Source organism: Cantharellus anzutake (genome assembly GCF_015039405.1).
Source record: "Cantharellus anzutake strain C23 chromosome Unknown EI90scaffold_2, whole genome shotgun sequence".
NCBI classification, from domain to species: domain Eukaryota; kingdom Fungi; phylum Basidiomycota; class Agaricomycetes; order Cantharellales; family Hydnaceae; genus Cantharellus; species Cantharellus anzutake.
The window spans coordinates 195,244-220,118 of record NW_024066952.1 but is presented as its reverse complement, the minus strand read 5'-3'; the positions used below and the strand labels follow the sequence as shown (position 1 = coordinate 220,118).

General features: G+C 49.0%; 9 protein-coding genes across 9 annotated transcripts; 6 read left to right on the top strand and 3 right to left on the bottom strand.

The window, feature by feature from the left end:
* Nucleotides 1–558: 558 nt before the first annotated feature.
* On the bottom strand, nt 559–2,159 carry EI90DRAFT_3190001 (uncharacterized protein; the record flags this gene model as incomplete). Its single annotated transcript, XM_039066386.1, has 5 exons — nt 559–1,185; nt 1,370–1,408; nt 1,704–1,943; nt 1,975–2,097; nt 2,126–2,159. The coding sequence occupies 5 exons, from the start codon at nt 2,157–2,159 to the stop codon at nt 950–952; spliced, it is 672 nt and encodes a 223-aa protein (XP_038923070.1). The 3' UTR covers nt 559–949.
* A 163-nt stretch (nt 2,160–2,322) lies between these two features.
* EI90DRAFT_3011142 (uncharacterized protein) lies at nt 2,323–3,407 on the top strand (the record flags this gene model as incomplete). The annotated part of the gene is made up of 5 exons (XM_039056441.1): nt 2,323–2,424; nt 2,475–2,622; nt 2,825–2,928; nt 2,975–3,135; nt 3,296–3,407. The coding sequence occupies 5 exons, from the start codon at nt 2,323–2,325 to the stop codon at nt 3,405–3,407; spliced, it is 627 nt and encodes a 208-aa protein (XP_038923069.1).
* A 1,975-nt stretch (nt 3,408–5,382) lies between these two features.
* EI90DRAFT_3284783 (uncharacterized protein) lies at nt 5,383–6,640 on the top strand (the record flags this gene model as incomplete). Its single annotated transcript, XM_039066940.1, has 6 exons — nt 5,383–5,721; nt 5,750–6,054; nt 6,092–6,105; nt 6,183–6,312; nt 6,374–6,404; nt 6,597–6,640. 4 exons carry the CDS (start codon nt 5,383–5,385, stop codon nt 6,200–6,202), a joined length of 678 nt encoding a protein of 225 aa, XP_038923068.1. The 3' UTR covers nt 6,203–6,312; nt 6,374–6,404; nt 6,597–6,640.
* Nucleotides 6,641–9,911: 3,271 nt separating this feature from the next.
* On the top strand, nt 9,912–11,008 carry EI90DRAFT_769458 (uncharacterized protein). The gene is made up of 2 exons (XM_039068016.1): nt 9,912–10,634; nt 10,689–11,008. The coding sequence occupies exons 1-2, from the start codon at nt 10,031–10,033 to the stop codon at nt 10,790–10,792; spliced, it is 708 nt and encodes a 235-aa protein (XP_038923067.1). The 5' UTR covers nt 9,912–10,030; the 3' UTR covers nt 10,793–11,008.
* EI90DRAFT_3029644 (uncharacterized protein) lies at nt 10,722–13,208 on the top strand (the record flags this gene model as incomplete). The annotated part of the gene is made up of 5 exons (XM_039058148.1): nt 10,722–10,760; nt 10,806–11,045; nt 11,107–11,375; nt 11,430–11,938; nt 11,986–13,208. The coding sequence occupies exons 2-5, from the start codon at nt 10,955–10,957 to the stop codon at nt 13,205–13,207; spliced, it is 2,091 nt and encodes a 696-aa protein (XP_038923066.1). The 5' UTR covers nt 10,722–10,760; nt 10,806–10,954.
* Nucleotides 13,205–13,783, bottom strand: EI90DRAFT_3029640 (uncharacterized protein). The gene has a single exon (XM_039058147.1). It carries the CDS (start codon nt 13,601–13,603, stop codon nt 13,379–13,381), a length of 225 nt encoding a protein of 74 aa, XP_038923065.1. The 5' UTR covers nt 13,604–13,783; the 3' UTR covers nt 13,205–13,378.
* A 320-nt stretch (nt 13,784–14,103) lies between these two features.
* On the bottom strand, nt 14,104–18,415 carry EI90DRAFT_3011139 (uncharacterized protein; the record flags this gene model as incomplete). The annotated part of the gene is made up of 16 exons (XM_039056440.1): nt 14,104–14,300; nt 14,362–14,893; nt 14,957–15,298; nt 15,363–15,496; nt 15,530–15,620; nt 15,679–15,705; nt 15,773–15,810; nt 15,846–15,945; nt 16,152–16,177; nt 16,219–16,478; nt 16,508–16,515; nt 16,559–17,462; nt 17,498–17,645; nt 17,706–17,966; nt 17,993–18,259; nt 18,322–18,415. 16 exons carry the CDS (start codon nt 18,413–18,415, stop codon nt 14,104–14,106), a joined length of 3,429 nt encoding a protein of 1,142 aa, XP_038923064.1.
* A 1,303-nt stretch (nt 18,416–19,718) lies between these two features.
* On the top strand, nt 19,719–21,201 carry EI90DRAFT_3029624 (uncharacterized protein). The gene is made up of 7 exons (XM_039058146.1): nt 19,719–19,826; nt 19,887–20,012; nt 20,069–20,124; nt 20,179–20,244; nt 20,304–20,526; nt 20,580–21,101; nt 21,145–21,201. The coding sequence occupies exons 2-6, from the start codon at nt 19,979–19,981 to the stop codon at nt 20,795–20,797; spliced, it is 597 nt and encodes a 198-aa protein (XP_038923063.1). The 5' UTR covers nt 19,719–19,826; nt 19,887–19,978; the 3' UTR covers nt 20,798–21,101; nt 21,145–21,201.
* Nucleotides 21,202–21,949: 748 nt separating this feature from the next.
* Nucleotides 21,950–23,903, top strand: EI90DRAFT_3115195 (S-adenosyl-L-methionine-dependent methyltransferase; the record flags this gene model as incomplete). The annotated part of the gene is made up of 8 exons (XM_039062755.1): nt 21,950–22,006; nt 22,073–22,450; nt 22,502–22,642; nt 22,698–22,837; nt 22,896–23,192; nt 23,258–23,597; nt 23,655–23,777; nt 23,829–23,903. The coding sequence occupies 8 exons, from the start codon at nt 21,950–21,952 to the stop codon at nt 23,901–23,903; spliced, it is 1,551 nt and encodes a 516-aa protein (XP_038923062.1).
* Nucleotides 23,904–24,875: the final 972 nt, after the last annotated feature.

Sequence of the window (24,875 nt, the reverse complement as noted above, 5' to 3'; positions counted from 1 at the left end):
AGTCGTGCATTCATCGATACGGTACGAACCGTTTCATGGCCGTTTGAACACTTGAAACGTACCACGCACGCACGCACGCGCGCACATAACTAGGCGGCAGGTGGCATGCATGCATGGTTCGTTACGTCGCAAGCGCAACCGAACTTCAACTAGCTGCATGGATAATCCATAATCCATCCTGACTGACTGAATCAAAATTTAACTTTTCATTTGCTTTTTGTTCTTTGTTTTTTGTTTCGTTTCGGAAAGTACGTACGTGTGCGCGTAAGGGCGTAAGGTCGTAAGCGGTAAAAGCAATGACCAAAGAAAAAGGAAAGGACGAAAGAAAGAAATGATACAAAATTGCACCATGAAAGAATGGGGTCGAGGGGACACGAGTAAAAAAGTGGGTGTGAGGTGGAATGGAGCGCAACCAATGGCGAGGAATGAGGATGTTGAAAAGTAAATAGCGCGCGCGCGACGGAAACAAAAAATGGGTGATTAGAGTACAGGAAGGGGGTGCAGGGACGAGCGATGTGGCTGGACGTATAGGAGTGGGCGCCAGTGATAATAGAATGAAGGTAAAAAAAAAAACCAAAAAATTTTTGACCAAAAAAAAAATACGAAAATGATGATTCGGAGCAATGGATTAATCACGATGGAAAAGGGTGAGATGTGTTGGACGAGGGGGAAGGGGACCAGTGAGATGATCGTAATATACGGCTGAAGCAATGCGATTTTTTGAGAGAAAAAAAAGATGATCAGTCAGATGATGCATGCATGCAAGATCCTAAGCGACACGAGCAAACTTAGTGTCTGGTGGCGAGCTGGTAACGGATGGAAAAATGCTGATGACGGGATGATGACATGATGTGATGACACGATGTCGGAAACTGGAGACGGTGCAATTAGTTGGGGCGAGAACGAGCAGTTGGGATTTAATCGACCCCGGTTTGAACGAGTTATCCGTTCAGGTGATGACAACAAGCTGACAGTACCAGAGAAGTTGTAGATGACTGTTCCGACAGGAGCCCGGCATGATTATAGGGGACATCCACCAACACGAACGACTGTGGTTCATCACAACCCAACTGGTGACGTTGCGCAGAAATGACACAATCGTCATTGCGTCACGCGCCCCCGCCCCCCATGGAGCACCGGGAAACGAGGGAGGGATTTGTGATTGACCAATGACGTTTCGAGTCCCTACAAAGGAATGCGATTGCGTTAATGAAAGGAACAAGAACGACCCTATGACGTTATCGAAAAGATTGGCGTACCTGTTGTTTGTTTGTTCTTTTCTTCCAAAACTCTGAAACCCGCGCCCGTCAACCCCCACCATAACGAACCCATCGTTGTTTATATAGCTCGCACATAGGATATAACACACTAGGGAGAGTATTGCCATCCGTTAGCCCAACTGCTAACACTAAAGATGAAACGATTTTTTTACTCACCGGAATGTAGTAGATCCAAAGTTCAACCAATAAACCATGAAGAGAGAGAAAGAGAAAGAGAAAACAGACTTCCACCATCCTAATATATTGCACGGGGGCGAGTTCAATAAAGAAAAATTAGAGGAGGTGATAATGGGGAAAAAAAAAGGGGGGAGAGAAAAATTTCATGTCGTAACCTCCACCATCGCATTAGCGCCCGCGCCAACGCCCATCCCAAAATCGCATCTGGACCGATCGAAATCGACGAATTCCTCCTCGACCTCTCACGCGTTCTCGCCTGGAAAAACTCTATCAAATCTTTCACATCATCCAATTCATCTTCATCATCATCATCACCATCTTCGTAAATCACCCACGAACGTCCATCGTCACCTTCTTCACTTTCACGCTCATCGTCAGCGTCGGAGCCTAAATCGACATCGAGACCGAGACCGATACCGAGGTCGAGATCGAAATGGGCAACGAAACCTTCCTTGCTGACGAATTCGATGTCGATCCCCGTCCATTCTCAGATGATGATGATTCTTCCTCTACGAACGTTTCGTCATCGTCTTGTAGGAGATCGTCTGATGTCCAACTTTGACGAAGTGGGGAGAAATGACCCAAGGCGTGTTGAGAGGGTCGACGTGCCGATCTAGGCTCAAAGGTTGAGGGATCGAAACTACGTGTGGTCGAGGAGGATGGTTTACGTGTTGTTGTGCTAGTGGTGTCTGGGGGGGACATGGTGGTATCGGGGGATGAGATGGATGTCGTTGTCGTATTAATACTCATGTTGGAGCTGGAAGACTCCACAGCAGGGAGTGGATTATAGTCAGAGCGAGGAGGGGTAGGTAGGTCATTCGCTGGCGTCGATAGAGATTCTACGCTAGTCGTACTGGTATAAGACATGGAGGGCCCAGACTTGTCAAACGTGTTTCGAGTTCCGCAGCCAGGGTTGAAAGCCGCGGATATCGCAGTGAGTTTACGGCGTGTGGTCGACCTACCACGGGTACTGGTATCATCATCGACGCTGCTGCTGCTGCTGCTGCTGCTTATAAGCTGCATGTCGCTTATGCCTGTGGTATCAGCGCTTGGTGCGGAACTCGCATCGAAAGCCGAACCCGGGATCTCATCCGAGTGACTCCGACCCCCCGAGAGAAAAAGACTTGGTCTGCGGACAAGTCATCCGTCTCACGAGCAGATTCCTGTGAGTAATAAGAAACATCAGTAAGGCTGTGTTGAGGGTTGAAAGTTTGGGAGGGAGGAGTAGTGACCTTGTGAGCTTCAAGGAACCGTCGAAGCAAGCGCTTCACGTCCGCACGATTCATTACAAATGTGGCAGGCGCTAAATCAGGTAATGTAGACGATTCTTCTTTTCCAATCCCAACCATCGAACGTCTTTGGAGTAGTGGTGGTGGTGGAGGAGGAGGAGAACCTGATGAAGGTCGACGGGTTTTTCGACGTGGGTGATGGTGATGATGATGGTGATGGGGGGTACGGAGGTCGTTTTGAGGTGTGAGAGGAATCGAATGCTGAGTAAAGTTATGATTTGCTTGCAGACCTTGAAGTCTAAGAGGGATAGATCCATGTTGGGTGTAGTTGGTAGTGGTAGTGGTGATAGCGGGTTGAGCATTTTAGAGAAAAGAGAGAAGAGGGGTGGTGGTGGTGGTGGCTGCGGGGCAAGAGTCGGAATGTTCTTAAGGGGCTCGGGCATAGGGCAGTGTGTTATGTATATGCTTAGATGGAATGTGTGTGTAAAAGCCTTGATTCGGCATGGGTTGAACGGGGGGGGGGGGACAAGTAAAGGAGGCCCGTCGCGTGCAGGCGGTTAGCACCCGTTTCATACAAATTCTAATTCTGTTATGTCTTGTTTTGTCAAGTATTATTGATTGCGAGAGGAGTAAGAACGCCGTTCACTCCCGTACAATCTATGCACGCCTTACCATACACGGTCCAACCACTAAGCCTGGATCCATTCCGCTTTTTGCCTAAGCCTGATCTCGAATTTTGAAAGATAAGTCCCCATATCTCAACACCGATTGTATCGCATCCCAGGATGGAGTAACCCCGAATTAAACGACAAACCAGTACTCCTGATATTAACGTCGTGCCCTCCCCCCCCCCCTTTTTAGGTGCTCACGAGAACGACTTCCGACTTGGGGGTGCATTGTAATCTGATACCCGTTCACAAATTGATCTATGGCTATCTAGCTAGCTTGCCGTTAGGCATGCATTCAAATATGTACATACATTGCCCTCAAGGTGGGGGTTGCTAATGGTTACGGTGTTACGGTGGTGTGGCCAATGGCGGGGGGCCCGTCGGTCTGCCACATGTAGATGCAAGGGTTAGGCGCGTCCCAAGAACGGGGCAACGGCACGGCACGACAGTACTCTCTGAGTGAGGCGAATCTCCACGAATCAAATTCATTCATTTTGCGTTTGGTTTGCTTCCGATCTCCTCCACAAGGTTGCCTTGCAAGCACAGCCATTCAATTTCCCAAAGCGTCGCCAAGCGACCTTGTGTGCGTTCACCGCAAAGTGCGTAACACCACGTTGAAAGCCAGGAAAACGGCCTCGACACGCTTTTTCTTGTTCGGCTCGTCGTCGCTGGGAGGGGAAGGCGCAAAACAGTTTTATCGCGAGCTTTTCGATATCTGTGAAGCTCTCTATCTAGCTCTCTATCGGGTTTGATATCACCAACCCCCTCCCGCGTGAATCGCCGCTCTAAAAAGCTGATTTCATACTGTGTGTGAGCTCGAGATTTTTTTTATCAGTCTGCGTTAGTCCCACGATCCTCCCTCCCCTCCCTCATGATCATCCGCCTTGACGGCGGTTGATCTGCCGACGGCAGTACCAGTACCTCACTCGTCATCCGACGACAGCAACGGCTTCACTTCAGGCGTCCCCATTCGCTAAAATAGCCGAAGACGGCGATGTTACGATTTGTTCGGCTACCAATATTCTTTCGGACCATCAGGGTCCAAACTCTCGACTGTACGTTTCAAGTTTTTACCAAATCACTTGGCATTATTTGGTCCACTTCTTACGTAATTTCACCTCCCATTTCTTTCTCTCAAACTTGGGCCCCCCCAACCCTTTCCTGGACGAATCACATGGTTCACCCGGCGTTCAACCATGACCGTTCACTGCCTGGTTTGGTCAAAATGCATGGCCCCCCGGCTCCCAACCGGTTATTTACGAATCATGTGGCAACAACTCTCTCCAACCAGAGTAGTGTTGAACCCGGTTCATTCAACTTTATCAACGCCCCTGAATCTTGATTCAGGTGATTTGTTCTATCTCATCTTATCTGGATTATTAACTCCAACCCTTTCTTCTGGTCACTAATCCATTGGCTTTGTTCAACTCCGGCTGGCCTTGGGCGCTTAAAAATTCTATCGAATCACTTGACTTGACTTGACTTTTGGAATTCATCAAATCGATCGATTGGGATCATATCTTGGCGTTTAGTAGTCGCGTGTAAAGACACATTTGTACCAGTACTAGTCTCACCGAATCCTTCTTCTCCGGCTACGGCTACGGCTACGGCGACTAAACCTTCCAGTGGCGCTCTGAACTTCATCCACTTGGAGCAGCCCCAAACTCATCCTTCTGGAACGCCAATAACCAATCTTACGACATCATCCTTCTTTCCCAGTAGTACTACTAGTATGTCTACTGATAACGCTCCATCTTCCCAGCCTCCTCCCCTCCTCCACCACAACAACCAACATCCCTCGTGACTCCCACACATTTGACAACACCATCCATCAAAGCACCTTACACATACATCGATACAATACTTTCGCTTAAATTCCTCCTTCAAACTCTTTCATCCGCTTACGATTCTTACTTATCCATCCGTAAGAACATTCATACTCCTTTCATTTACGTCGACCTTGAAGGCAACGATCTATGTCGCTTTGGAACCGTATCGATTTGTCAAGTTCACGTTCCTACGATTAAGATGACCTTCGTCGTGGACGTTTTAGTCCTTGGGTCCGAAGCCTTCACGACGATCCTCGACGTCCCTTCTTCTTCTACTCCCGAAGAAGAAGAACTACATGACGACGACGACCCAATGCCAAATTTCCAACCCGACCCGGACCCGGACCCCATCCTTCCAACGTACCCCTTCCCCACACCCACCTCTCTCCAATCCATCCTCGAATCCCCCAACATCGTCAAGGGTTTTTTCGACGTTCGAAACGATTCGATGCTTTATACAACATTTACAACATTCCATGTCCAACGTTTCGGATATTCAAATATTGGAAATCGCGACGAGGAAAGGGAGGAAAAGATTGTTGAATGGTTTGGCTAGAGCTATTCAGAGGGATGGAGGGTTGGAGAAGGAGGCTTTGAATGGGTGGTTGGCTGTTAAGGAGGTTGGGAAGAAGTATTTTAAGGCATCGGAGGGGAAGAGTGGTGGTGGTGGTGGTGCGGAGGAGAGGGAGAATCGGGGAGAGACGAGCAGGAAGAGAATCGAAGAGGGGGATGGGGGAACGGAAAAGAAGGTCGTTGTTATGACTGGGACGGAGAGGCCTGGGACTCTTGAGCAACCAACGATACGGCGGCGGCGGCGGCGACGACGACGTCGGAAGATGATGCTACCGACCTACAAGTGGGGAGCACCAAGGTATTCGACACACGACCTCTTCCAACGGATTTATTAGAGTATTCTATCAACGTACGTTATAATCTCCCTCCCCTCCCTCCCTCCTCAAGTGAAACTGACGCGTTGTTGTTTTTTTTTTTTTTTTCTAGGACGTGATCCATCTACCTAGACTTTGGGCCATATACGACGCGAGGCTTAATACAAAATGGCGTGCTAAAACGGAGAACGAAGCTGTTTGGAGGTTACAACTTGCAAAGCAAGATGTGTATTATGGGAAAGGTGAGTACCATACGTTACTTTCTCTTTTTCCCGTTTGTTAAAATTTTTTATTTTCTTTCAGGTGGGCATATGGCGCTCAGCCCCTTCTGAATGTACGCTTTTTTTTTTTTTTTTTTTCAAGTTGCTTAGAAACAATATTGTAAGATCATATCCCATGTTCATTTTTTGAGTGCGTTTTTTTTTTTTTTTTTTTTGCAGCTGCTTCTACTTATTCGTCTCTTCTCTGCTTCCTGCTTCGTCTTCTTTTTTCTTCTTGTTTCTTCTTGTTTTGCAATGGTCCCTAGCTTGGGTGTATATTCAAGGACAAAGAAGACACGATAAGAACTGATGGATCTCCCACACACACCACACACATACGATCGATCGGAACAGGTATAATGTAGTGTCTTCGTCTTACCCATCCCTGTGTATGTATTCACAAATAGCTAAGCACAGCGAATTTCCCTTCGAATCTATTCCTATTCCAATATTTTATTTTTTTGCCTCTACGCTATGCACCGGCCGGGAGATCGACTCGAATGTTACAATGCGATTTGCGTGATAAGCTGTAAAGTATATATACATATGCCTTATCTCCAAAGTCACAAACTCGAAATCAGTAGCTATGTAAGCGGCGTTCAACGATGCGATATCGATCTATGTATATAATATTTACAAAGTCATAGGGGCTGCATGCATGGAGGTCCTATGTTACGTAGCCTAACCGTTTTTCTTGGACTCAATCTTCGATATTATATTATCATCACAACTTGAAGCGGCGGCAAAAGCATGGAAGGAATTAACAGATTATCTATCTATCATCAGATTAAATCTATCATGATCAGTTTGGTGGCTTGCATGTATCCATGCATGATATCGATCTTTCCTCACTCGCATGATTAATTTGTCGATTCATATGCATGCATGTTGGAAGAGGCCGAGCTGGCGCCGCCGGCGCACGGGTGCATGGGCGGGGCCGCTAGCTTCGCTGTGACCCCTCCGCCCATGAATGGAGGCCGGTGATAACTAGGGCTTGTACTGTATATATCGCTCGCCGTCTTTGAGGACAGGAGGTTTGCAATATGTATGCCACAGCAAGCCGGGTTTCTTGTGTACCAGATCGATCGAAGATAACACTGATACTGTGCATTGATGATAGGTCAACGCCGCGCCGATTCTTCTATTACTATAGAAGCTGTGCCATCGGATTTACATGCTGCATGTCTGTCATATATGCATTCCCTGTCGGTGCTCCTGTGGTAGCTTTGTTTTGCTTTTGAATATTGTTGTTGTTGTTGTTGTTTTTTTTTAAACGATGGTACAACAGCGGAGTTGGCCGAATTTACTGTATTGTTGTGTTTACTGATATAAAGCGCAAAGGGTTCCCGTCACAACCCAGTCCTCTAACTCGTCGTATAGGACCTCTGTACATCAATCTTCGCATTCGTTTGATCTGGCAGTGTGTGATCCCTTTGTTGGGCGGACCTCGAACAGCTAGCTGTCTACCCATCAATGACGAATGCGCATCACCACTCCGTTATTGGGGAGAGGGGGGCTTAGTTCCGTCATTTTTTGAGGTTTGGGCTGCGCACACACTACTGCATCTCCGAAAGCCGCATGTAAGCTGGGGGTCGATGGGCCTAGGAGAGTAACTGGACCATGGCGCAGCATCGATTTGATCACCTAGCTATCTACGGGCAACCCGGGGGGGTGAGCAAAATACGGGGTCGCTGCGCCGATCTTGCCAGTAGACGCTTCTATTACTGCACCCGCCCGGTCGGGGGAACATGATCAGGCGCCCAACATCCGTGGAAGTGGTGAGGGTCACTGATCTGCCCGAGTGGTAGGACCCCCCCCCGCCGGGCTGTTCGCATTGGGCCCTAATGGGGCGTTGAGATTCTGACACTAAATTCGGAAGGATTCTCGTGCGTAGAAACATGATATACCAAAGACCAAGTGAACGCCTTTGCCGTTTGCCAGAGGGGAATTATTCTCCGCCTTTAATCCTCAACTCTAACATCCCAGACCTTGCTCTCCAGATCTAGTCGAAGGTCTCCGATGTTCAATATGCCACGCTTTATATGTGGCGAAAATTCGAAAAATCTTTCAACGGAGCCGTTCAATCAATTAACAACGTTCTTCGCTGAATCCGCCATCAAATGGTTGGAAGTCCTGAGCCTGCTCGGGGCGACAAGGTACGCTTTCGTTGAAACCAACGAGGACGACGACGTCATCATCGGAAGATGATGCTACCGAGCTACAAGTGGGGAGTACCAAGGTATTCGACACACGACCTCTTCCAACGGATTTATTAGAGTATTCTATCAACGTACGTTATAATCTCCCTCCCTACCTCAAGGAATGATTCGTGAAACTGACGCGTTGTTGCACTATAAAAAATTTCTTAGGACGTGATCCATCTACCTAGACTTTGGGCCATATACGACGCGAGGCTTAGCGCGCTAAAACGGAGAACGAGGCTGTTTGGAGGTGTTTTTTTTTTCCCTCCCGTCACCAACATCTTTCGGTTCCTTCTTTTTCAGGTGGGCATATGGCCCTCAGCCCCTTCTGAATGTACGCTTTTTCAAGTCGCTTAGAAACAATATTGTAAGATCATATCCCCCCTACATATCTGTGTTCTTTTCTTGCAATGGTTCCTAGCTTGGGCAACAAAGAAGACACGATAAGAACTGATGGATCTCCCACAAACATACATGCATACGATCAATCGGAACAGTATAGTAAATTGCAGTGCCTTCGTCTATTGATTGACCCATCCCTGTGTATTCACAAATAGCTAGCACAGCTTCGAATCTATTCCTCTTCTATATATACCTTATCCAAAGTCACAACTTGAAATCAGTAGCTAAGATCTATTATTTACACAAAGTCATAGAGGCTGCATGGAATCCTAGCCTGCGAAAGCATGCAAGGAAAGAGATATCTGTCTATCAGACCAAATCGATCATGATCAGTTTGGTGGCTTGTCCAACTCGCACGATTATATAATTTGTCGATTCATATGTTGGAAGAGGCCGCATGCTTGGCGGGGCCGCTAGTTGAGATCGCTGTGACCCCCGCCCATGATGGACGCCGGTGATAACTAGGGCTTGTACTGTATATATCGCTCGGTCTTTGAAGACAGGATGTTTCAAGCATGTAATGTTTAGGCCCAAAAACTTCCGCACCCTTTCCGGCGTCGGAAAGATAAATACCGTACAATCCTAGCCCTTTCCGCAATGAAAAATTGATGTATGTCATCCGACAGCGGAAACTACATACCCACAATTTCATGCAGCGAGTTATGCGTTGTCATCTGTGGTAGGACAACATTGATATTATTGTATGTTCCTAGACCATCAAGCAAGCAGATCGCATTTCCAGTACTGACAAGTATCGCCTTATCCAGTGTTCTTTGCTTCTACCCCTCGCTGCTGGCAGTGATATGGCGGAGATTCTCTTCCCTACTCTGTATATCTAGTATCTACCATAACTGGTGACAGTGTGTGGGCTCCAGCTGTGTGTGCAGAAGTGAAAGGAAAGGCCTAGGGGGCGGAAAGTTTTTCATCTGCATGTACAGAAGGTGTGCTTTCCAGACGCGGATTTGACAATATGATAGATAATCAGCCACCCCAATATCCCGGTCATTTCCCAGCCCAATCCACCGTAAGTGGGCCCCAATCCGCTGGCGGGCAGAGCGAATATCTGATGTGGTAGGAACCGTTACAATATTATCCCCATGCACCACCATTTCCTATGCATGTGCAAGCTAGATGCCATCACGCTCGTGGCTCGCGACCATTCGAGTTCCGCCTTCGCCATGTTGGAGCCGCCTGCGACCACTGAACTGAACGAAACTAAAGGCGGAACTCGAATGTCGCGACCCGCTGGCACGGAATGCCGGACCCGCCATTCAGTTTCGTTCAGTGGTTCGCAAGCGTGTCCAACTCCTTCCGCCATTCAGTCGTCTATTTCGGTCTCGAATATTTATACGGGATTTTCGATATCCGCACTGCGCGACAGACTCCATATCCATCGATTCCTCATGAGTACTCCCATGGACGTCGACCCAAAAGGCGGGGCCGCCAGAGATGATCGGAAAACGTTCAATAGTCGTGTCATCCAGGCGATCGATGACTACAGCACTGCAAATGGTCTAGTTTTCGGAGGATTTGCGACACCACCAAAATTGCTACAAATATTGCTTTCAACTCATCTACCTACTGGTACCAATGCTCCTGATGAGGCCGCATGTGGTGAATATATTTCGGTTACCCCAAATTTATTTCCCAAGCTTCTCAAAGCATACCGCGACAACTCTTTCTTCGAGTTGTTGAATGATGGTAGGTTATATTCGCTCTGTGGCAGTATTATAGTGTACATGGTTTCATTCCTAGTCGATATGCGGCCTCTAACGGGCCTTACCGATTATCAGAGTGGCGGGCTTCCAACCAGTCGTAGTGTCCGCGGTAAGCGCCTGTTGAGCTTCTCATCTGCCTGACGAGTTGCATCAGGTCTCCAATCAGCGTTTCACGAACCCTATCGAGGAGAGGCGCACAAGCTGCTTATCGAGGTATTGAACGAGTATTGGGAGTCAAGCGGCGGGATCGATCCAAGTGAGAGACCATACAATTGGTCTCTATCAGTCATCCAGTCTTCGGGTATGGGGAAGTCCAGAATGGTCGATGAAGCCGCGCTCTCCGTATTTACGATTCCAATCAATATTCGTGAGGAGCTGAGCCCTAGTCTCAAAAGTGCGCAATATTTCATCGTGAATCCCATATTTACGACCGATGATGTTAATTTTACCACTAGCCTATCCCCCTCCGGACAGGCGGTTCCGCGAATATTTTCACGGACACGATGTAAAAAGCGATATTCGGCTGCAGGCAGAGTATGCAATTCTATTGAGCGTGCTGTTCACAAAGGCCGCCGAACTTCTTGAGAAACCCATTTTCAAACATGAAACAGGAGCGGCGCTAGCGAGCCAATGGGCTGATTATCTCGATGATGGACAGACCGATATCGAAAGTGGTACGAATAGGAATGAGTTCCTGGATTCTGTGGCGAATCAGGCAGACCAGGTGACGTCTAGAGGCCTTAATAATTGCTGCCACATGCTGAATTTTCTTGGGAAGCTTCGATTAGTGGAGCTAGGTGTCCTACAGCAAAATAAAAAAACAGCCCTAATGAAACTGGACCACTCCATAAACCGAATGCAGGACTCGTGCCGCAAGTTTGTCAAGGCCATCTCTAGTAATGATGGGAAAGCAAAAGAAGTCAAATGCATCATTTACTTTGATGAAGCTCACCAGCTTGCCGAACCCGTCCCATCGGAAAAGAAGACCGACGCAAGGAGTCGCTCACCCTATGATAACCTTGGCACAGTGCTATCTGCGCTAATCAATTTCCCTGTTTTTTTCATTTTTTTGTCTACGAGTTCTCATCTCCAGAAATTCGCTCCCTCGCCCGCCAGCCATCCATCAGTTCGCATTGCTCAGGGCCTCCGCCTTTTCCCTCCTTTCACCGAGCTGCCGTTCGACATCTTTGTGGACAAAGTATTTGAAACTTTGGAAAACCAGGAGAAAAATCTCAGCCTTGAAAACGTGGGCCAAACGAGTGTGATGGCAGGGTTTGGACGTAGCCTGTAGGTGCCCACTATATCTGTGGCAAAATCGACTAAATTCCTAATAGGTGGTATGTCCACCACAAGGAGTGGTTGGAGCATCAAGGATTTCCTGTTATACCGTTCGCTGGAGAGAAACTGTTCGCGGAAGGGAACAAAGCGCGACTATTCCACTCTTTCATTGCTGCTCTGGGGGTTCGCATCGGGATAACCTTCGACATCACAACTCAAGCCTCGAAGACCATGGAATCAGAATTGGTTGAATCCCACCTGCGTGTTATTTATGCCATCCCAGAGCATCGCGAGTTCATGCATGCCGGATCGCCCTCTGAGCCTATACTGGCCGAGGCAGCAGCGAGGCGTCTGAATGGCCCTTCGGATGGCAATGGAATAGAAATTCAAGGCCCAGAAATTCTAGCTCAGGCTTGTGCGAAGGGACTTCTTGCGAAGGGAGAGCGCGGAGAAATCTGTGGCCGACTTCTTGTGACCATTGCACATGATATCGCCGTCCGACAAAAATACTCTTTGCCAAATCATCAATCACCTGACCCACATTTCCATCGACCTGTCCATGTCCTCGACTTTCTCAGGGCTCTATTTGCGAAGCAATTCGAAACCGTGATATTGAAGGCCAACTCGGTGACGGCCAGGGAGGGTGTCCCTAATTTGGAAACAGCATTTGCGAATGCTTATATCTTTTTTTCCCATTTCGCTCTGGCCGAAAATTCTGAAACGCTCTCTGCTCCAAACTTGGCAATAGCTCTGCTGCGTGGCATGGCTCTCCAAGCCAAAGATAACCAGGAGTCGATTGATGCTGTTATCCCTGTTCATATGGGTGACCCAACCAAGTCTATCTCGCCGGAATCGACATCAGCGATTAACTTGCAATTCAGGAATCGGAAAGAGGCCAAACCTTGCCGCGTACTTCGCCAGATCACTGTTCCAGATGAAAAGGTGGCAGTAATATCTATCATCTTCGAGCTCGGAGCCAGGAAGATAGGAGAACCTGGACTTGTGACCATTACTGAAGACATACCTCACAACACTCGCAGCTCTCCAAGCAAATTGCACCCGGACGACCATCATTATGAAATCGTCGCTCACGGTTGTATATCGGAGACTTTCGCAGCGATTCCATCAGCTGTTCAGCCAAAGTACCAGTCTATCCTCGCGGCTCAGACTATTGTTGAGGACTTTCCTCGGGCAGGAAAGGAGAAAAGTCTGCGAGCGTTTATAAACTTAAAACCGTTCTTTAATGGCCTTCGAGAACCAGTGAAATGGAGAAAATGATTGATTTCAATTGTATGTACATGGTACTGATGTCCAAGATCCTAGGAATATATGTACGACACAGCGAATGATAGCTCATTATCCAGAATGTCCTTTTGAGGTCCATCTTTAGTCCCTTGCCATGTTGCGAGTGCAGCCGCCGAGGCTAATCGCGTCCATCAACTCCGGCTTTCATTTCCGATCCCTTATGAGTCCGTGGTGAGTGCTATCAGCACCTGCAGTGTACTGTTGTCCGCTGGCGATAGCTGAGCATGCCACTGACCGGCTGCGGAGTAAACCTTGGAAACCCTTGCTTCCGGGGTTGGCGAAAGCCTGATTTTTGAATGAACTCCGAGAAACTGACCGTGCAGGATCAGTGCCTGAAACAGAGTGGACCTTCGATACAGAAAAACCCATAACTGTTGGAAGGAAAGTTGTGAAGAATGGAGGAAACACCAGCCCAGCCACACACCAAAAGCATTCCTACCGCTCCTAAGCTAACCAAATAGCATGGCTAGCTAATGTCCTCTTATTCCAATCTCCATGCATCTACGCCAACCTCCCATAGCATACTGCTGACAATCTCGAAACTTCCCCACCTTCCACTCCACTCAACAATAAAGATCCATCTCTCTTCGCCATCCTTAAGGACTATCCATTCCACATCATTGCTTCCTGGCGTCACTTGTATTGCGCGACAGGTACTGTCAACAGCCAATCTTACAGCTAAAGCCTCATGTGAACTAGATTATATTGAGAGCATGCTGGAAGTACACTGGTCATCAAATAATGGTACAAGGCAGAATTAACGAGCCGAAGTCAGAGACAGGGCCAAATGAAGTATTGTTCGCTTAAAGGTCCGTCCATAGAAATCTAGCAAGAAAAGAGAGAATGCAAAAAAAAAAATCCTTCCAACATTAGGTTGGTACCCAACCGAGACGTGCCTCAGCAGGACTAAGTCCACGAAGGACCGCCCAAGCAGGTGCGACAGCCGCGTGAGTAGGCCACCCATCCATGAGACCGGCACGAGCAACGTCATTGTAAATAGCCCACAATCTCTGATCGCGTGTAAGACCTCCTGGGTGCAACGCGCGTCCTGTGGAAAATACGATCACTGAAGCATACATGCGTTACGTCAGTTAACTCCATCCATCAGAGCTAAGGAACAAACTTACATCCAAAGATCGTCGCTCCAACCAGCACACCCATCGACCCACGCAATCCGGCGAAGAATGATTGCTCAGGCTCAGCCGGGACACGCTCTCTCTCCCGAACGGCCCGGGGCCCACGAACCTCGCTCCTCTCAACGATCTCGTCGATAGCACGGCAAGTAACACCCAGTTCGTCTTTGACATGATTCCACTCCTCCACAGCGTCACTTGAGATCCCACCTGGCAGAGGATCAAGCGAGTGAATCCCAGAGTGCCATCTGGCAAGTTCCTCCGTCCCAATTTTCTCGCGTTCCTCTTCCAGAAGGTGATAAGATGGTGGTGGCGGACTTGGCTCCGACGGCTGGGCCGCTTGAGCTTCTGGAAGTTTCTTGGCTTCAGTTTGAATGACAACGGATTGCGTAACAGGAACAGGCTCTGGTTCGGTCTGAGACGATTCACTTAGAGCAAAGTCGGAGGCAGTATGCTGAGCAGAGGCTTCAGAGTACGCTTCGACTTCCGTAATCTGTTCTTCGCCGTCCGGAATTTTGGCCAGTTTCTGAAAAGCGCACGATATCAGTAAGAATGCGCAGTGAAGCCAAACCCAACAACCATGACCTACTTCACGAGTGACGACAGTCTGAACCACGCCTTCGTCACCATACTCATGCCCCACAACAGTCCCATCCTCCGAACTCGGATCCCCCTCTTCTCCATGGTGAAGACCTGACATCTCCAGAGCAAGACTACCAGAAATCGTGCCACTCCGGCTGATACCACCGCTGGAGGCAGACTTTGCGTTTCGTAATTCATCGAGGTCGAGACGAAGGCGATCAATGGTCTCCTTGAGAGAAATGTTCTCTTGTTTCTGTGCATCGAGTGCTTGGGCCGCATTGCGGACGGCTTCGAGCTCTGCTGTGAGCGAAGCTATCATCTGTTGTGCTACTTCCGCAGAATTCTTCCACTGGCGGGACATTTGAGTGGTAAGGATCCGACCTTCCAAATGTCGAAATCAAAACCAAGCTTACTTTCTCGGCATCAGCGATGGTGTGGGCAAGGTAGGCTTCAGAATCCTTCATCTCAAGTTCCTTACGAGTAATCTTTGCGCGATACTTTTCAGCTTCAACTAGGAAAAACAAAGGAATAAGCCCAGATTGTCCCTCTGAGCACCAACGAAATGAATGAATGGACATACTGTTCTGTTCTTGGTATTGCTTCTGAAGATTTTGATAAGCCGTCTTAGATTCATCAAGCGCAGCCTGAAGTCTCGACACCTCAGCTTCGAGCTGTCAAGATACAATTAGATACTGGACCCCCTCTCGACAGTAAACAAAGGAAACGCACCGTGATCAACTGCTTCGATGTCAAGAGCTGTATGTAGGAGTAAATCGAACACAAAGTCAGTGCACGAAAACCAGTAAAACATTAGAGCACTTACATCCTTAGCCCTCAACTCCTTCTCGTTCTGTCTCGATGCTGCAAGTCAGCCTCAATATCCTCCTTCTGATTACTTAAATCCTCCATCTCCTTCTCATGCTCGATCATCTTCTCCAACTTGGTCTGCAACTCTGCCAACTTCTTCAGCTGTTCCTGCTGAATCTTTTCCAATTCCTACACTCGTTCGTGTCCATGATGATGATGAGGATCAGTCGAGACAGAGTAGAGCGACGTTCGTTCCGTTCCGACCTCCTCTGGATCGTGGTCGTGATGATGATGATGTCGATCGTCTCCGAGAGTGTCGTGGGTATAAGCGGAAGAACTCATAGAAGATGGCAGAGTTTCCGTCGTCCCCTTCCTGCTCTCCTCCCCTTTCTCACCTTCCTCAGGACCCCTACGCAGAACTCTAGGAACAGGCATGTTAATCAACTCAGGAGAAGACCCTACTCCTGTCCCAACCCCAAGTCCCGCTTGACGATCCGTAGACTGCCTCCTGAGACTCTTGAATCCACCCCTCGTAGGCGAAAGAGGAAGGAAGGTACAGATTGAGATCCGGCATGAGGAAGGGGAGGAGAGCTAGGCGCCGATCGACCCAATCGTGGAGGGGACGAAGGGAAAGTAAATGGTGGAAGTCGTTGAGGGGGAGACGTAGGATTCGATTGCCCGCGTACACGATGTCCTCCCAGAAGCTCAGGAACCGTGGGATCCTGTTCATAACCAAGAAAGAAATAAAGACCGTTCAATCTATCAAGAGCTTCAACAAAGACAGAGGCAAACTAGGACCCACCTCGGTATCACGACCAGCCCTTCCAACGCTCCCCACATTACCTGAACTTCTACGTTTCTTATAGGCCGGAATTGGTCTTGAATGCCAACTACTAGGGGCAGTAGCCTCCAATGGCGTGCTCCTCTGTCTAGCATCAAGTGCCGACGACGTCTTCGCAGTCGAAGGGAGAAGAGTGGCAGAAGCAGTCCCACTTTCGGCGGTGGTGCTTCTACTTCTGCTCGCCCCGGCAGAAATGACGGGCTCTATGAACTCTTGCGCAGACTCTAGACCAGCCGGGTGAAGAATGTCCTCCGACGTGCTGGGGAACTCCACCCGCTCTCCCTCTCCGACCTTCCCCCCATCACTAGCACCACCATCTCCCTCGCTCTCCTCAACGCCCGTAGCCCTTGCAATGAACGTCATTAAAGACTCCGGTCCGATGCTGGTCCCTTCACCCAGTTCGTTCAACAACTTCCTCAATTCTCTCTCCTCGTCATCCTTCAAGAACGTCAGTCCATCGTGCCGTTCCGAATATGTAGCGAGTATGTCGGGTATCGCTTTGGCCGGGACCAGATGGTGCAATTTCGCCTTCTTCCCTTCCACTCCCACCTCCTCCTCAGCTCGCTCACCTCCCTCCGTTTGGTTAGACCCATCCTCATCCTCAAGACGCGAGAAAACAAGAGGATGCTTAAGGAAAATCTCCCTAAGCTCAGCCTCAAGATCGTACATCGACTCCCTCGAATGTCCAAACATGCTCGTTGTTGCGCCTCGGCAATCACCTTCCTCCGTCGAACGCCTCCTTACCGCTCCCCCTTCCTCGTCTTCCCCTGCACCGCCTTCCATCTCCTTGACAGTCTCCAACAAAGCAGCCTCAACTTCCTCTTCATCCTCCTGGTCTCCATCCTCGCCTTTAGTCTCGTCCAAACTTCCCTTTTGGTTCCAAACTCCCCTTCGAGGCACCTCATAGCCTCCTCGATCGTCAGCTCATCCGACTCTGGATTCTTATCGAACTTCTTCCAAAATTCTTGCAATTGTGCGGGCGTAGCGTCCAAACCCAGTTTCTCGAGGATGTCAGAAAATTCAGCGTATGAGTATTGATCAGAGTGATCTAATCGTCCAAGGAACGCATCAGTGAGAAGTCTGAACGGGAAGAAAGGAAAGAACTCACCAAGATCGTAGTCCTTCAAGTGGTGCCTCCAGAATCGCTGCCTCAGAGCTCCATGAGGGTCATACTTGACACTGATGGTAACCTTCACTTTCCTCTCCCCACCCCCACCAGCTCCACTAGCTCCCTTCCCCTTCCCCTTGCTTTTCTCTTTCTCGCTTGCCGCTTCCCACCTCCCGCCATCCGCCAACTCCAACCAAACGTCATTCTCCTCAGGCAGGTGCAGCCTCATCGCCTCCTCGTTGAACAACCCCGTCTCCTCATCTTGGGAGCTTTCTCAATGAGCTCACTTACATCCAACGTTCCTTCCGCCAACTTCTGATCCTTAGATTGTCGTCGTTCCCAGTCCGATATTTGGAAAGTGACACGTTTGGAAGAAGGAAGAGGCGTATATAAGTTGATCTCCGTAGGGGAGGAAGCGGGGGCTCGTTTGACGAAGAGGATGAACTTATCGTTAAAGGTAGGGTTAAGGTCGTGTCGGACGACTTTGGTTCTGTAAGCGTTCGAATCGTGCGTAACGACCACGAAGAGATCCATTTCCCATCCCGTCCGAAGGACTAATTAATAAGCGTCCGTTGCCTTGTTGCCTTCGACCAAAACGACCCAAAAAGGGACTCACAATTCTTAACCTTTGGCAAATCAACCGCCTTCTTAACCTCCAACATCAAAATCCCCACAACAGCCTTCTTACTCGAGAAATCATAATCGATCATCGTCCCTCCCCAATTAATCCTAAACTCCTGTCTCTTCTTCTTCTTCACCGTCACCGCTGTTCAAACTCCCGATGGGTCCAGGCTAGCCTCGACATCCGGGGATAGGACGGTACGAATGTGAGATGGAGTCAGCGGGGGGAACTGTAGAAAGCACCAAATTGGACAAGGTGATGGTAAACTCTTAAACTAAAAAGTATTGGTACAAATAATAGTAAATACAGGCGCAGGAACTCAAGGCCACACGGGATAGCAGTCAGATAACTGGTGGACGCCAATGGAATGTGCAATAATAGAGGACCTCTTTGCACGGCAATTCAGTCTAAGCCCACAAGAGATGCCTGCATGAGGCAATTTTGATATTACAAGAATACGTCGAGGACGACACTTTGGCAGATCATTACGTAAGCAGTCCATTTGAACCAACATCTTCCATCCGCAAGTTGACAGGCAGTGACAAGGACTGGGGTCACGCACGCATTGATAGCTGGTTCTGAATTATCGATGCTTCCAACCGTTTAACTCGGCTGAGAAACATTGTCCCATCTCTGCGGACTGTGGAACGCGCGAACATCACTGGTTTAAAATCCGAACCACTTTCGTCTGTCATCCACACAGTACCTCCACGCCACGACTATATATATTCATCCGTCCCCAAGAAATACCCTCCTATCCGCCCCAAGACAAAAATCATTTATCATGCTGAACCCAGGAACTGATGATGTGAGTGTCATGTACCGCCCCCCGTCCTTCGGTAAAAATGTAACTGAGGAATATCTCGGAAGGGGCCCATGGTTTCGACAGCTGAAACGCACTGTCAGGGAGTGGAAGAGTGCGTAGAGTTTTCCTCTGTTTCGTCTCAACTCAAGTCATTTTCACTGCCTCATGGCAAGGGTGATGGAGGTTTGCCCCCCAGATCTAAACCCACTCTCGCATCTTGGGTTTTTCTGCCCATTCCATACTCACTTCCTCTCATTTTATCCACCCGCAGGAGCATCCGAATTTTGGATGAAGACCTGATACCATTGTTGGATCGCTTCATTGATTCTCAACGGAGTAGGTTCTTGGTCTTTAGTATATCATATTTCTACTCATGAGTCCTTCCGAATTTAGTGGCAGAATCAATGCCCCTGTCCATTTTTATGGTTTCTGATGATGGGGCCAAATGCGAGCAGCGTGGGGGTCCCAACAGTCAGCCAGGTCAGTCACCCTCACCATTTCATTCTTCATGAACGTCGTGGATTGTGGCATGAACAATATTATTCAGGGGCGTCAACCACTGAATACACAAAATCAGCCACCAGTGCTGGTCCTGTTTCTCAACCGGTCAGCTTGTCAGGGAGGGACAAAAAGAGGCCGAGAGAAAGTGGAGAGCATGGTTCAGGAGATGATCTGGCGTCTCCTTATGATGGATGCAAGTTTGAACTGCTTGATCAACCTACCAGCCATATGCTTATGAGCTCTCTCACCCAAGCCCGACAGAAGCACCGGAAATTGGGGCTCCACACCGAGGAGGTTGCGGACTCTAGTAGGGGACGGCTGATCACGTTCCCGGACGTGGCAGCCATGGACGACCTTCCAGGGTCCACCGGCAAGATCGGTTCGTGCGGCGACCCCGTGAGGCATCGGACTGACTTCGTTTACCCCTCTTCCCAGCCGAAACTCGCATCACCCACCCGATTGGTGTGACTGCGGGCATGCCGGCTTTTCAGGTGTGGCATTTGCACCGATCATAGAGCTTGAGAGCTAACAGCCCCCCAACGCAGGCATCATCACCTCTGCCTCTCTTAGATGAGAGAGATCGAGGTGACCAAATCAACAACTGCGCCATGGTCAGTTAATCTCCTAGGCTCATCAGCCCCAGCTCACAATGCGGCTTTCGGAGATGCAGGATGATTCCATTGCTGCGCAGCCCAAACACCGAGATGACGGAAGCCTCTCCCACTCCCCAATACGGAGCGGTGACGCGCATCCGTCAATAATAGATGGCATCTGTTCGGGGTCTGCCCAACAACGGGATCACGCACTGTCGGACAGAGCAAATGCGGAGATTGATGTGGAGAGGTCCTACGATGGGTTGGAGGACTGGTTGGTGGACGATGCCTACTCCTTAGGTAAGTCCTGACGATTCGTCCAGACATCAACTCATCGAGGTTTGCCCCTATAGCACAAGGCTCAGGAGATAGAGCATGTGACTCTCGAGCCTCGATCTCTTCGGCCGAAAGCCCTCGACAGAGCTCACTGTCCAATAAGGCTGATCACCTACAGGGGGCTTCCATATCACCAAGGAACCTGTATAAGACATACCGAAGTGTGGGGATTCAAGTTGGTGCCGCCGTCGATATCCGTGCTCCGAGACGTTACTCTTCGGCACCCCCATCCTGATACCCGCACTCATTTGATGGAACCCACCAGTTTACGTGGGAAGCAGAGTTGCTCTGATGAACCAAATTCAAGCGGAATCCCCTCATAGAGAACACAAATGGACATTCTTTGCAAACGTTCTAGAGTCCGAGTCCTCGCCAAACTGGAGGTCAGGTCAGGCCCTTTGCTACCCCAAACTCGAGGGTCTGAGACTTGCGCGATATGTGTGTTGCTCTCTGTCCCACACACTATCCAGAGCCGGCTTTCTGGATGGTGTCATAAGGGTTGTGTACTAACTCTCGTCACGACGTAAACTTGTTCCTATTCCACGCGCTTGTCTATAAATCCCAACTTTTGTCTGCCACTAGGCCGCACATGTAAAGATCCAAGGTCATACGGAATGACATCGTCGTGCAAACGCGAAGCTTGTTTGTGAGATGCAATGGAAATTTTACCGATCCGCGCATTGGCTCCTCACTTATCATTCGACCATCTGACAAGCGAGATACCACCTGCAACTGCTTACTTCGAAGTGATGTTTCTTTTCTTCAACGTTCCAGATGTACATTCGAGCATCAAGCAAGCCCGAAGTTATGTATTTGCCAGGGATGAGAATTGATTGACTTGAATGTCCAGCGGCCCGTAATGAGCTGAATGAAGAATATTAGACATGGTCATGGGCCCCTGTTCAGTACGCGGAGTCGTAACGCCCCGCAGGCATCGATCATGACATTCGGTGCAAGTATTCAAACGTGAAATCACACTGAGTAACCCTATTCACTTCAGTTATCGTGGCACCAAGAAACGCCTGGGAAAGAAAGAAACTCCTGCTCTGGCGGTACTATGGGTTATGGGTCAGATTCTGATATGATGAGGTACACATGCTTATCCCAATCCCCGATAACTGACCCAAAATTTTACTTTGCCTAAATATTGAAATGAAAAAGTTTGATCGTTTGCGGCAAATCCTCACCGAGCAATCCGAATTTAACGATCCGAAATGGACGAGCCTGCGGTACATTAGACTTACCATACATCTAACGTCCTGCTATCAGCATATACTAAAATCCTTGGAAGTCGTGAATTAGGTTTTCTTTTCACCTGCACGTGACCGTTGAGGTCGAAATTTGCATTCGAAATTGGGCTCACGTGTGACATCGAAACGACGTTGGCATGGCCGATGCCCAGGAGAGGCGAAACGTTCGGCCGTTAGAACGCAATGAGAATCCAGTGGGTATAGCCTTCAAGGGTGCTAGAATGCATTGATTTGTAATTTGGCCTTGTGCCGGATTTTAGCCTCCCCGAACATCCTCGACATCGCCCAGCTCTGTCACTGCACTTCTTGCGGGCTTCTTCGTACTTTCGATAATATCATTTTCAGATGTCGCCTCTCAGCTTTCCCTTCACCCTCTGTTTGGGAGTGCAGCAACTGCTCGACACTTCCCAACAATATCTCTGGTTATTTGTCTTCTGGCCTCCTTCATTCCTAAGCGGATGCGTTTGGATTCACGAACAGGGTTCGCCTTCATGAGCCTATGGTTTGCAGCGTCGCCGGAGATTATGTATTGTGTCGGAGTGCATACTTCTGGGCGGCTCAACCCTCCTATCGCGGCTCACATCCTAGGCGGGTCTCTTGTTACTATGTTGGGAGCGTCGATGCTGCAAAATGTATTGGTATGGCCCCTATTTTTCATCCTTTGATTTGCTATTCAGGTCGCGTCATAGTCCCGTGTTTCTCCTTCTGGATTTTCGCCATTCCCCGCCAGATTTGGCTCAGGGATGTTCTCATGGGTTGTCATTGCTCGTGCAGACAGGGTCCTGTGGGATAACTTGCCACTCGGAGGTGTGGTAAACTATTGTAATATGGTCAGCCTGCACACGCATCTTTCTAGTGTCACAAGCTGACGATATTTTACGCCAGTATCTTCTCTTGGGTCTTATCACACCGTTTCCTGCTGCACTGTTGGCGATGCAGCATGCCTTGAGTCGGAAAAAGCGCGAGCGACATGCAGGAAGGTCTATTAGAAGACTAAGAATGAATCCCACTTTTGTCTTGGCCTTGTATTTGGCCCTTCCATTGTTCACGTCTGTAGTGTCACAAAAAAAGTTCGCCGTGCAGAACCCCGGCGACCCCATACACCACCCTCAATGGTACGCTACAGATATTGGACAAATCATTCAGCGTCACGGGAATGATCCTTGTTGGCGAAAAGGATATCAATGGCGTGCGGACACGATTTTTACGTTGCGACCACTCGCTCCTCGGCGGCATGTGGCTGCTCCCCGAGCGTGAAGGAGACCCTCCCACAATTTTTTTCCGTAGCATATATACTGCATTCTACCTCCAGGAAGCTGCGCGGCTTGTCAATCGCCCTCTTGAATCAATCCGAACTACGCCCCATCGGGTCCTCACTATGTAAGCCAGTTTCCACTCTACGTAGGGTTACCCGGGAAGCCGGTTTTGATTGTGGTGTGCTTTAGCGGACTCGGAATAGGTGTTGCTGCAAAAGCATTCATCGAGCATGGGATGCAGACCACAATTGTTGAAATCGGTCCAGCTGTGTATCGCTTCGCGCGGAAGCATTTCGAGCTTCCCAAACCAAACGAAGTGTATCTTGAAGACGCACGAAGTTGGGTCCGCCAACAAGCGAGTGCCATGAGATCCCTTCGAACATCCAATCCGGGACAGGCAGATGCGCAATTGTTTGATTACGTGGTTCATGATTGCTTCTCAGGTGGAGTTGTTCCCCACCATTTGTACACCCTCGAGTTCTGGGAAGACCTAAAAACGTTGATGCGTCCATCTGGTGTCTTAAGAGTGGTGGGTGGCTCAGATCAGTATCATGCTCCCACCTGAAACTCCTGCTCGCGCACATAGAATTACGGTGGGCATTTGGATTCACCAGCCGCACGTGGCATTATCGTCACATTATTGGCGGCGTTTGGAGAGTGTAAAGTTTACCATGATTCAGACACGAGTCGTAAACTTGAAGACTTGAAGGTGGGTTTTATCAACCTGGTGAGAACATGACCATTCGGGTGAATTGTCCAGCTTCCTAACGAGCCTAAAGGTGATCATCTGCACCTTAGCCCCGGCCCCATTGACATTCCGTTCGCCTGTCGTTGAAGATTATCTGGGAAGCGATTTACGACGAGGACTCTTTAATTCATGGCATTCAAGAGAATTACCTTTACCGATGGCATTCGGTTCAATACGTCCGGGATCAAATTATTCAGAGTCCACGTTAGTCTTGCGGGACGCCACGAACAGGCTAGGTGAATGGCAGGAACTGTCTGCTATTGAATACTGGATATGTATGACTTGCTCTCCCACTGTCCTATTTTCACTAATTGGTTATTATTACGGTGCTTTAGTGATGAGGGGACTGCTGCCATCTGAAGTCTGGAACACTTACTAAGTGTTGTGAGCTTTGGATTCGTGGGACGCCACTGGCCTGTTGGCGGTGTGCTTTGAGGGCAGAGACAAAGTCCTGACTGTTGCATCAAGGATACAGTGCGAATCTTAATGTCGACCATAATGTTCGCATGTGAGTCACTAGTACAAGCTGGGCCAAATAAAGATGGGTCTCAAAATGCTGAAGTGGTACATTGAGATAATCCGATCAACTCTGGTCTTCGATCGGTCTCTGGAATGGTAAAACCCCCAAAGCCGGACTGTCCGCAAAAAGGCACACAATCATCACTGGGAACCCCGAGTTAGGGGTCAGTCGTGCGGCGACCCCCGTGAGGCTTCGGACCGACTTCGCTTACCCCTCTTCCCAGCTGAAACTCGCCCGATTAGCGTGACTGCGGGCCTTAGTAACCTCCCGGCTCATCAGGTGTGGCATTTGCACCGATCATAGAGCCTGAGAGCTAACAGCACTTCAACGCAGGTGTCATCGCCTCTCCCTCTCTTGGATGAGAGGTCCCTGAGAGATAGAGGCGATCAAATCAACCACTGCGCCATGGTCAGTCAATCTCCTAGGCTCATCAGCCCCAGCTTACAATGCGGTTTTCGGAGATGCAGGAGAATTCCATTGCTGCGCAGCCCAAACCACGAAATGACGGAAGCCCCTCCCACTCCCAATACGGAGTGGCG